The sequence below is a fragment of the Chiloscyllium plagiosum genome, chromosome 6, assembly GCF_004010195.1.
Source record: "Chiloscyllium plagiosum isolate BGI_BamShark_2017 chromosome 6, ASM401019v2, whole genome shotgun sequence".
NCBI lineage: Eukaryota > Metazoa > Chordata > Chondrichthyes > Orectolobiformes > Hemiscylliidae > Chiloscyllium > Chiloscyllium plagiosum.
In genome coordinates, this window is record NC_057715.1 from 64,892,403 (window position 1) to 64,904,630 (window position 12,228).

General features: G+C 40.2%; 1 protein-coding gene across 1 annotated transcript in view; it reads left to right on the top strand.

Annotated features, from left to right (window-relative positions):
- Window positions 1-10,989, top strand: part of LOC122550651 (interleukin-1 receptor-like 2) — a 33,539-nt gene extending 22,550 nt beyond the window's left edge. The window contains exons 4-6 of the mRNA XM_043691729.1: window positions 5,102-5,247; window positions 7,399-7,535; window positions 10,243-10,989. Of these exons, the coding sequence (XP_043547664.1) occupies window positions 5,102-5,247; window positions 7,399-7,523 (271 nt within the window). The 3' untranslated portion in view covers window positions 7,524-7,535; window positions 10,243-10,989. The remainder of the gene's footprint in view (window positions 1-5,101; window positions 5,248-7,398; window positions 7,536-10,242) is intronic.
- Window positions 10,990-12,228: the final 1,239 nt, after the last annotated feature.

The window sequence follows — 12,228 nt, forward strand, 5'->3', positions numbered from 1 at the left end:
GCAAGTAGGTGGCCTGTCTCCCCAATATAGAGGTGACCACACCGGTTGCAGCGGATGCAATAGATGATGTGTGTGGAGGTGCAGGTGAATTTGTGGTGGATATGGAAAGATCCCTTGGGGCCTTGGAGGGAAGTAAGGGGGGAGGTGTGGGCGCAAGTTTTGCATTTATTGCGGTTGCAGGGGAAGGTGCCGGGAGTGGAGGTTGGGTTGGTGGGGGGTGTGGACCTGACGAGGGAGTCACGGAGGGAGTGGTCTTTTCGGAACGCTGATAGGGAAGGGGAGGGAAATATATCCCTGGTGGTGGGGTCTGTTTGGAGGTAGCGGAAATGACAACGGATGATACGATGTATATGGAGGTTGGTGGGGTGGTAGGTGAGGACATTGCCATAGAGAAAGCATTGGTTAAGACATTGCCATAGCGAAAGCATATTTTAAGCTCCCCAAATTTCACATAAATATAAAATAGTGTAATGCTTGACTATATGCCCTTATTTTGCAGAGAGCTGGTCTCTCTGCAAATGAATATATGTCACTTTTTTTGTTTGAAGATCAACTTTGACTTGGTTGTTGGTGTAGATTTTTTTTAATCCTAACATTAAGGATTGTTAGGCAAGTGTTGCCCTAATATGGGTCCTATTCAACAGTAGATGATTTGCTTTAGAGATTGCAAGTATGGCTGCCTCAGTACAGTTTGCAGGAGCAACATGTTGTTCAATTGAATGAGCCAATTGTTGAGATGTATGACACATGTACCTGTAATCATACCAATAAGAGTATGACCTCACCTTTGCCAAACTGCCTGCCGCAGATGCATCTGGTCATGATAGAATCTGTGGAGCGAGCATTACAGAATCCTTGTGGGGACAAGTTCACGTTCGCATTGAGGAAACCTTCCATTGTGTTGTCTGGCACTACCACCACGCTAAATCAATCTGATATAGATTCCAGCAAATCAAGACAGGACAACCATAAGGCACTGTGGGCCAGCAGTAATGGAATTGTTTTCAACTACAACCTGTCACCTCATGCTCTGGCAAATCACTCAAAGCATCATTACCATTAGCCCTGGTTCGGTGAAGAGTACAGGAAGGCATGCTAGGAGCAACACAAGGCATACCGTGAAATGAGGTATCAACCTGACAAAGCTACACCACAAAGCTATTTCAAGGCAAGAGCAGTAAGTGATAGATAGAGCTAAATAATCCCTCAATCTGTTGGATCAGATCTGAGCTTTGCAGCCCTTCCATATCCAGTTATGGATGGTGGTGGATCAATAAACAACTCTCAGGAGTCAGATGGTCCAAAATATCATCATCTCTATTAATGGGGAGCCCTACACATCAGTGTGGATGACATGGTGGGAAACATCAAAATTAGAGTCATAGAGATGTTCACACGGAAACAGATCCTTCGGTCCAAGTTACCTTTTGAAAAAGTAACATAGAGCATTGATGAGGGCAGAATGGTGGACATGATCAATATGGACTTCAATAAGATGATTGACAAGGTTCCCCATGGGAGACTGGTTAGCAAGGTTAGATCTCATGGAATACCGGGAGTACTAGCCATTTAGATACAGAACTGGCTCAAAGGTAGAAGACAGAGTGGTGGTGGAGGGTTGTTTTTCAGACTGGAGGCCTGTGACCAGTGGAGTGCCACAGGGATCAGTGCTGTGTCCACTATTTTTCTTCATTTAAATAAATTATTTGGATATGAACATAGGAGGTATAGTTACTAAGTTTGCAGAAGACACCAAAATTGGTGATGTAGCGGACAGTGAAGATTACAGTGGGATTTTGATCAGATGGGCTAATGGGCTGAGGAGTGGCAGATGGAGTTTAATGTACATAAATGTGAGGTGCTGAATTTTGGGAAAGCAAATCTTAGCAGGACTTATACATTTAATGGAAAGGGGGGTGCTGGAAAAGCACAGCAGGTTAGGCGGCATCCGAGGAGCAGGAAAATTGAGGTTTTGGGCAAAAGCCCTTCATCAGGAATGGAGGCTGTGCTTTTCCAGCACCACTCTAATCTAAACTCTGGTTTATAGCATCTGCAGTCCTCACTTTTGCCTACTTAATGGAAAGGTAGGTCCAAGTGGGTGTTGATGAACAAAGAGACCCTGGAGTGCAGATTCATAGCTCCTTGAAAGGAGAGTCACAGGTAGGTAGGACATTGAAGAAGGCATTTCGTATGCTTTTCTTTATTGGTCAGAGCATTGAGTATAGGAGTTGGGAGGTCATGTTGCGACTGTACAGGATATTGGTTAGGCCACTTTTGGAATATTGCATGCAATTCTGGTCTCCTTCCTATCGGAAGGATGTTGTGAAACTTGAATGGGTTCAGAAAAGATTTACAAGGATGTTGCCAGGGTTGGAGGATTTGAGCTACAGGGAGAGGCTGAATAGGTTGGGGATGTTTTCCCTGGAGCGGCGAAGGCTGATGGATGACCACATAGAGGGGCACGGATAGGATAACTAGACAAAGTCTTTTCCCTGGGGTGGGGCAGTCCAGAACTTGAGGGCATTGGTTTAGGGTGAGGGTGGAAAGATATAAAAGGGTCCTGCGGGGCAACATTTTCACGCAGCGGGTGTTGCATGTATGGAATGAGCTGCCAGAGGAAGTGGTGGAGGCTAGTACAATTGCAACGTTTAAAAGGCATCTGGTTGGGTATACGAATAGGAAGGGTTTGGAGGTATATAGGCCGGGTGCTGGTAGGTGGGACTAGATTAGGTCGGGATATCTAGTTTGTCAAACATGCAAAATGAAGAATCGATCCTGGCCTCCTCTAGAGTTGCAGTATTACAGACATCTGGCTTCAGCCAATTTGATTCATTCCATGTTTATTGAGAAATAGCTGAAGACACTGGATACCACAAATGCCATGCAATCCTTACAATATTTAAGCAATTGTACTGAAGGGTTATGTTCCAGATCTTGCTGTGCCACTAGCCATGCCTTACCAGCACAGTTCCAAATCTGGCATCTATTTGAATGTGTAAAACAGTCCAATAAAGTCCTGTAATAGAAAGCACTTAGATCCAACTCTGGCATTTATTACCCCAAGAGTCTTCTCTTGATCATCAGTTACGTGTTGGAGGGATCATCAACAGTTGTATGAACTGGCAGTTCCTCAGCAGTACTTTACTTACTGATGCTCGTTTTTGGGTTCTGCCACTCAGTTCCTGATCTTATTATCGTATTTGATTAAATATGGACAAAATAAACTGATTCTGAAGTTCTCCAGTTCTAGAGAAGAGTCATACTGGAGTTGAAACATTTAAATCTGTTTCTGTCTCCAGATGCTGCCAGACCTGTTGGATCTTTCCAGCATTCTTTGTGTTTGTTTCAGATTTCCAGCATCTGCAGGTTTTTGCCTCTATTTGTATGTCCAGAGGAGTTGTGAATGGCTTAATGATGAACAACTGCCATACAAGCAAGTCACAAGAATAAAACTGAAGGCAACAAAGATTTTTTAAAAAGGTGAATTGGAGGGGCACGTTATGACCTCAGGTTGTTTGATCCAGCATCCAATCCAGGTTATTAAAACAGAAGGTTCATCCAATGATGAGGTGCTGTTCCTCAAGTTTCGGCTGAGCATCATTGGAACACTGCAGGACATTGAGATCTGAAGGGGAGAGAAATGGAGAATTAAAGTGAAGGATGATCAAGAGCTTGGAATTACCCTTGCAGATTAAATGGAGATGTTCTGAAATATTGAGCAGATTATGTTGTGAGCCTTTAATTCTTTCAGTGCACTCGTGCTTGGGTGGTAAGTCTCATGTGGCTCCAATTAAAGAAAATTGTGTACTTCATTGAGAAAACAAGAATTTCATAAGAAATAGTTTTCTTGGTAGCTTGTTTGGAGACTCTTAAACATTGTGATGGAGATTTGCTGATGTCACATGCCACAAGTATTGCTCATAATCATGGCCCTTGTTAAAATGTGATTAACCCTATTGTGGCTGTATTAAGCTGTTCACTTTATATATTAATGATCTGGATGAAAGGACTGGAGACATTCTGGTGAAGTTTGTCGATGATACAAAGTTATTTGGACAAGTAGGTAATACTGAGGAGGTGGGGAGGCTGCAGAAAGATTTAGACAGTTTAGGAGAGTGGTCCAGGAAATGGCTGATGAAATTCAACAAGAGCAAATGTGAGGTCTTGCACTTTGGAAAAAAGAACACAGGCATGGATTGTTTTCTGAACAGTGAGAAAATTTATAAAGCCGAAGTACCAAGGGATCGGGGAATGCTAGTCCATGATTCTCTAAAGGTTAACTTGCAAGTTGAGTCCGTGATTAAGAAAACAAATGTAATGTTGTCATTTATCTCAAGAGAGTTGGAATATAAAAGCAACTATGTGCTTCAGAGACTTTATAAAACTCTAGTTAGGCCCCATTTAGAATACTGTGTCCAATTTTGAGCCCCACACCTCAGGAAGGACGTACTGGCACTAGAGCATGTTCAGTGGAGATGCACACGGATGATCCCTGGAATGGCAGGCCTAACATACGATGAACAGCTGAGGATCCTGGGATTGTATTCATTAGAGTTTAGAAGATTGAGGGGAGATCTAATAGAAACTTACAAGATAATGCATGGATTAGAAAGGGTGGATATGGGGAGACCAGGACCCGTGGGCACAGCCTTAGAATTAGAAAGGGTCATTTTAGAATGGAAAAGAGGAGACATTTCTTCAACCAGAGAGTGGTGAGTCTGTGGAAGTCATTGCCACGGAGTGCAGTGGAGGCCGTGACATTAAATGTCTTCAAGGCAGAGATTGATAAATTCTTGATCTTGCAAGGAATTAAGAGGTATGGGGAGAGTGTGGGTAAGTGGAGTTGAAATGCCCATCAGCCATGATTAAAATGGCAGAGTGGACTTAATGGGCTGAATGGTCTTATGGTCTTACTGTGATCTTGATGCTGTTTTATGACCGATTAAGTAGTCAAATCAGTGAGCAATTGGTTTTCTTATTTCATTGACAAGGGAAACTCTTAGTTGTTTGAAAATATTAATGTATTAGTATGGTGTCTTTAAGCTTTGCATGCTTTCATGTTGGAAACTTCCTTCTCATTCATGTTCCTTTGAATTAATAGTGAAAGAAGAGAAAAAGAAGCAAGTTATATTGATGTTCACCTGAGTTTTTCAGAAATTAAAACAAAGGATTTTGAAATAAATTTTGTGTGTGTCGTCTTAAGTGAAGAAATTGATCAAGCAAGCTTCATTTTCATCAAGCCAGCAGGTAAGTTCTTTCTAATTTAGAACAAAATGAATTGGAATATCAATTAGTCCATGATTTAATTTTATAGCTTGTAGAAAAGATCATCTCTCATTCTATAAAGGTCTTGTATTTAATCACAACCACTTTGGAAAATAAATAATGTCTCTTTATTCATTTTGTTTGCATCAATTTGGATGTTTTGACTACATCTCTGAGACATGTACAAAGATGTTAGGCCATTTAATAAGATAGGAGCCCGTGATGTTGGGGCAGTATATCAGTGAAAATGATACATCTCTCAATTTCTAGCTACCTGTATGCAGAGTGAATATTCATATGTGGATTGCTTTACATAAGGTGGTCTGTGTATACTGGGAAGTATAGTTTGATCTTAAAGGGTTCTGTCAAATGGCCATCTCAAATGAAAGATACTGTGACAAGTTATCCCTTTTTCTTTGCTGCAAGATATCCTTGACACCCGGATCCCAAACAATTGTTGGACTTCAGTATTCTAAGACTTTATTGTGGCTGAGGCTGTTTTTCCTAATTCCACATTCCTGATGAAGGGCTCCTGCCCGAAATGTTGATTTTCCTGCTCCATGGATGCTGCCTGACCTGCTGTGCAGTTCCAGCACCACTCTAATCTTGACTCTAGTCTGCAGCAGTCTTCACTTTCGCCTATTTTTACTAATGTTAAGACAAGCTAAACGTTAGCCAAAAGCTGATAGGCCAGGATGATAATCTGATGATAGGAACTGTTTGAATTCATAAAAGCTTTCTGAAAAGATAACTACTTTGTAAAAAGTTATGTAATCCAGTGAAGTTAAAAATTGCATAATCTTCCTGACAATAAATTCCTTGTTTTGTTATGATGCCCAAGAATGTTATTGTTTTCTATCTCTTTAGAGTCCCCTCCAAATCCAAATGTTCTGCAGTTTTTGGAATAAAACTTTTGAGATAATGCCAATAATTGTTACTCATAAGCGGTCTTCCCATTTAGTGGCTTTTTGGTATCTGTTAGAAATCAACTGAAGTCCATTGATGATATAATTCAGTAAGTAATATGTAGCCCTGTTTAATATGGGAATATTCCAGACTTCAAATTGTTCTGCTAAATACTTGTATTCTTAGCTCTTAAATCACTCAGATTACATTGAATCTTGAAAGAACCATCAGTAAATTGAACGATTATGGTTTCTGTAATATCCGATCCATAATCATGATTAAGATCTGATCACATGAGGAAAACGTCTGCTTAGATTAGCAATGTATAAAACTGCATGAAAGACTCCATTTATAACATTATTGCCCCACCTTAGCAATGCTTCTGTAAAATCCCTTTCCACATTTGTGATTGAGCAACATTTCATTTGTGCCCATTCATTTCTGAAAGACTTTACAACTACTTACATTAGGTAGAATCCCATTAGCTAGGAAACTTTGATTGTAGCAAGTGATCTCAAAGGAACTTTCACTATCTATTACATATAGGAAAAACAGGGGAATTTGAAGCTTTTATCAGCATATTTACCATTTAAAGCAATACCTTCCTATCATCAAGTGAAATAAGAATTACGTAAACCAGAGTTGGGTTTTCTCTCTAAATATGTTAACACCTAACATCTCTGAATACTCTTGGTGTTACATCTCTTCATGTAAACAGTAATCTGTAATAGCACCACCATACATAGAAGCTAAAACGGAGTACAGGGGCAACACCCATGAATGCAGAAGCCTTGCCAACCATCAGTGAAGTTAATTCAGCAAATATAAATAGTTTTAAAGTCTTGTGCGTCTACATAGGTCTAGTTAAAACATATTACTTGTGGTTTTCCAGTGACTACTGTTCTATGAAGGTGAGCAGTAGCAAAATTTATTTTGGTGTATATATACAGAGATGAGTCATACTGTTGCCTCATCTGTCCCCATTATATTCTGTCAGTAAATGGGACAGATTCAGGCTCAATTCAAATGAGCAGAACTACTTCTTGAGATGTTTGTGCAATAAAGAAAGGTGACCCAGAATGAAATTGTTTCAAAATAAGGATAATTTTCAAATCTTTTAGGCAAGAGTGTTCTTTAGAAGCTTATTACATTTTCATGATAAAATATTGTACTTAGTACCAAATATTGATTAGTGTTATCTGTAGTAACTCATTATTTTCTTTGTAGTCTCAAATGTCGCATCAGATTTTGTGGTTGCTCTAGTTGTGCTGATGAGTATCATTCTGGTGAGCATTTGCACACGCAAGTTTATAAAATCCAAGCATCCACTGAGATATGCAATCCTAAAGTGAACACTAATCCAGGTAAGCACAATCCTTTGATCTAGTTAAACCTATTAATATGTTAGCTTGTAGGGTCTAAACCAAAATTCACTCGTGAAATATTAAAATCTTTTGGTTTCAAGTTCTTATGGTTACCTCCAAATAGATATTAAACCACATTTCAAGTTTAATAATTGAGTATAATCAATATAACCAACAGTTTAAAGCTGAGTTATGCAAAGCTAAATCTATTGTTGACTTTGAAATATCATGGTTATAAGCATCTACAAATTATGGATGAACAAATCTAATTGAGGTTTCCATACTATCAAAAGCCAAGATTCTTTTTTTTTTATTTGTTCACAGATTTGGATGTTACAGGCTGGGCCAGCATTTACTGTCCATTCTGATTGCCCTTGAATTGAAAGGCTGTAGGTCTGGAGTCACATGTAACCCAAACCAGATAAGGGTGGCAATTTCCTTCTCTAAAGGACACTAGTGAACCAGATGAGTTTTTCCTGAAAACCAACAATGGTCATCATTTGACTCTTAACCCCAGGTTTTCATTGAGTTAAAATTCCACCATCAGCCATGGTGGGATTCGAACACAGGTCTCCAGCGCATTACTGGGTCTCTGGATTAACAGTACAGCAATAATGCCATGAGGTCGTTGCCTCTCCTACACCATGTGGAGAGGCCACACGGGTAAAAACTGGTGGTTTCCTTGTAGATTCTGGGTGGAGGGCTTTCTCAACGATGCAGTCTCTGAATGTAGGGGTTACCTTTGCTTAATTAGAGTCCATTCTTTGAGATCTTTCAAGACCTCCTCCATGATGGTTGGCCGTGGCCAGTGGCTGTACCTGCAGTGAGTAGAACTCCTAATGATGCTGGGGGAGAGGAACTGCCGACTCCCCAAATGGCTGGCAGTTTTGGGAGGGATGGTTTTGTGATAATGTGTCTAGACTACTAATCTAGACTAATGTTCTGGGGAAATGGGTTCAAATCCCACCATGGAGATGGCAACATTTAAATTACAAACACCCCAGAATTTAAAAAAAAGAACCCAGTCTAAGATGACCATATAACCACTGTCCATTGTCATAAAAACCCATCTGGGTTCACTAGTTTCCTTTAGAGCAGGAAATCTACCGCCCTTACTTGGTTTGGCCTACATGTAACTCCAGACACACTGAAATGTGGTTGATTCTTAACAGCCCTCTGAATAATTAGAAATGGGCAAAAAATGTTCACCTGAATTCTTGATCCCAGGATCAAAAAAGAACCCCTTTTTCATCACTGGTGGAATAGCAAGGTTGGCACGCTAAGGCTATTGCCTATTGAAGGATCGGGACCGGACTCTGGGCAGGAAGGCATTCCTCAACATCACACACCCTGACTGAATGACAAGAAGTCAATGAGCTCTCCACACTCTCAATCCCTATTTTCCCTTGCTTCAATTCCTTTCATCCATCTGCCACCTCCCAAACCACTGCTATAAAGCTGACCAAGACCATAAATGTAGGAACAGAGGTAGGCCGTTGAGCCTGCTCCACCGTTCATGAGATCACGGTTGTTCTGATAATCTTCCACTCTACTTTCTTGCCTTTTCTCCATGCTGTTTATGCCCTTACTGATTCAAAAATCTGTCTATTCAGCCTCGAATATACTAATGACCAAGCTTCAACTGCCCTATGTGATAAAGATTTTCACAGATTCACCACTCTCTGAGAAAAGAAATTCCTTTTCATCTCTGTGCTAATTGGGCAACCCCTTCGGGCAACATCGTGGCCCAGTGGTTAGCACTGCCGCCTCACAGCACAAGGGTTCTTGGTTCGATTGCAGCCTAGAATGACTGTATAGAGATTGCATGCTGTTCCCGTATCTGCATGGGTTTTCTCCAGGTGCTCCAGTTTCATCCCACAGCCCTCTGATGTGCAGGTTAGGTGGATTAGCCACGGGAAATGCAGGCTTCGAGCGATAGGGTGGAAAGTGAGTTTTGATGGGATGCTGTTCGGAGGGTGGGTGTGGATACTGCCTTGGCTGATGGTGCAATTTGAATTCACTAAAAATCTGGAATAAGCATCTAATGATGACCATAAATTGATTTTTGGTAAGACATATCTCATTCACTAATGTCTTTAGGGAAGGAAGCCACCAGCCTTGCCTGATCTGGCCTACATGTGACTGTAGACCCACAACAATGGGATTGCCATTGAGATAGGCAATGAATGCTGACTTAACAGTGACCCCCTCATCCTGTGAATGAGTAAAAAAAATCATTATATATACTCTTGCTTCCAAATGCATTCTCTCTAACTTTTCAGGATTAATTTCTATATGCTATTGTACTGCTGTACTTGCTGAGGGGATTTCCATTTGATTCTGACTAGTTTGTCTTTATTGCTTTCTAGTTTCTGTTGAAGGTTTGAACAAATATCCCCCAAAACTAATTTTAAAAGTCATATCTCTTTCCTTAGCAACTTTCTCTGGTTATGCTGGTTTTATTATTGCTACCTAATTGAATTCTCATCTCTTGATAGAACTTTGAGCTCAATATACAATGGGTTTTTCTGTCACCATTGCTTCTGCAACCATTTCTATGCCTGGATTCCTCCTCCTGTACTGTGCACTTTTATTTTCTCTTTCATCCTCAAGTCTTTAGAATTTTCATTCCACCTGAAACCCTGCCCCTCGCTTCTTAGTCAAAGACCACCAAACTGAAACATTAATTATCTTTTTCTCTCCACAGATGTTGTCCAACCCGATTTCAAGGATTTTCTTTTTTCAGTATGTTAAATGGTTTATTTTGTTTTACATGTACTTGGAAGTTAAATGCATGTTTCGTAACCAACTGCATAAGTTTATGAAAGTTTTGTCTTTACCTTGGAAATTTCAGATTGAATATACTTTATATCACTTCAAGGAGCTTGATATACATAATATACCAAAATCTCTTCCTTTCAAGCTATAGTCATGTTAAAATGCCATCTTGACATCCTTGTTTGAAGCACTTACTGCATTATGGTGGGAGCAGCTAGCAAAATTTGAATTTGATGGATTCTGAATTCTGATAAACTGATTAAAACTTGTGTTGGGATCTGATGTGAAAATGGTCCTAATGGTTATTATTGCTATTGTACTTGTGATCTTGGAATTTTCTTCCTATTCATTTCATTCGGTGGTAAATTATGAGCTGGTAATTAGGAAGTAGAAGATCCATGCTAGTATATTGGGAACTACAGCCATTGTATATGCTGCACTGTATGGCAATGTTGATGTGATGCTATGTTTTGAGAATGTATCTTTTGTTTTTCTGTTTTCACATAAAATGTAAAAGTATCTTGCAATTTCACATTAGTTACAGAAGTGAGATTATGCTTGTATTCCTTTCAATTGTCAAGATTTTTATTTCATGGACATTAAAAGAATAAAATTTTACAAGAAGCAGCAAGCTTAACATAATGTGATAATATTACATTATTGTTTAGACTTATTAAAATGGATAAATTTTATTGACAATTGGTTTGATTGAATTTTTTGAAGAAACAACAAAAAGGATTAATGAGGATAGAGCGGTGGACATGATCTTGTATGGACTTCAGTAAGGCGTTAGACAAGGTTCCCTGTGGGAGACTGGTTAGCAAGGTTAGATCTCATGGAATACAGAGAGAACTAGCTCTTTGGATACAGAACTGTCTCAAAGGTAGAAGACAGAGGGTGGTGGTGGAGGGTTGCTTTCCAGACTTAGAGGCCTGTGACCAGTGGAGTGCCAAAAGGATCGGTGCTGGGTTCACTATTTTTCATCATATATATAAATGATTTGGTTGTGAACATACAAGGTATAGTTAGTAAGTTTGCAGATGACACAAACAACGTAGGTATAGTGGACGGTGAAGAAGGTTACCTCAGATTACAACGGGTTCTTAATCTGATGGGCCGATGAGCTGAGGAGCGGCAGATGGAGTTTAATTTAAATAAATGCGAGGTACTGCATCTTGGAAAAGCAAATCATAGGAGGACTTATGCACTTAATAGTAAGGTCCTGGGGAGTGACAAAGAGAATTTGGAGTACAGTTTTCATAGCTCCTTGAAATTTGAGTCACAGGTAGATAGGATAGTGAAGGCGTTTGGTATGCTTTCCTTTATTGGTCAGTGTATTGAGTACAGGAGTTGGGAAGTCATTTTGAGGCTATACAGAACATTGTTTAGGCCACTTTTGGAATATTGTGTGCAATTCTGGTTTCCCTCCTATCGGAAAGATGTTGTGAAACTTGAAAGGGTTCAGAAAAGGTTTACAAGAATGTTGCCAGGATTGGAGGATTTGAGCTATAGGGAGAGATCGAATAGGCTAGGGTTGTTTCCCCTGCAGCGTGGAGGCTGAGGGGTGACCTTTTAGAAGTTTATAACATCATGAGGGGCATGGATAGGATAAATAGACAAAGTCTTTTCACTAGGGTGGAGGAGCCCAGAACTAGAGGTCATAGGTTTAGGGTGAGAGGGGAAAGATATAAAAGAGACCTATGGGGCAATCTTTTCATACAGAGGGTGGTGCATGCATGGAATGAGCTGCCAGAGGAAGTGATGGAACCCGGTACAATTGCAACATTTAAAAGGATGGGTATGTGAATAGGAAGGGTTTAGAGGGATATGGTCCAAGTGCTGGTAAGTGGGACTAGATTAGGTTGGGATATTTGGTCAAGATAGACAAGTTGGACCAAAGGGTCCGTTTTTGTGC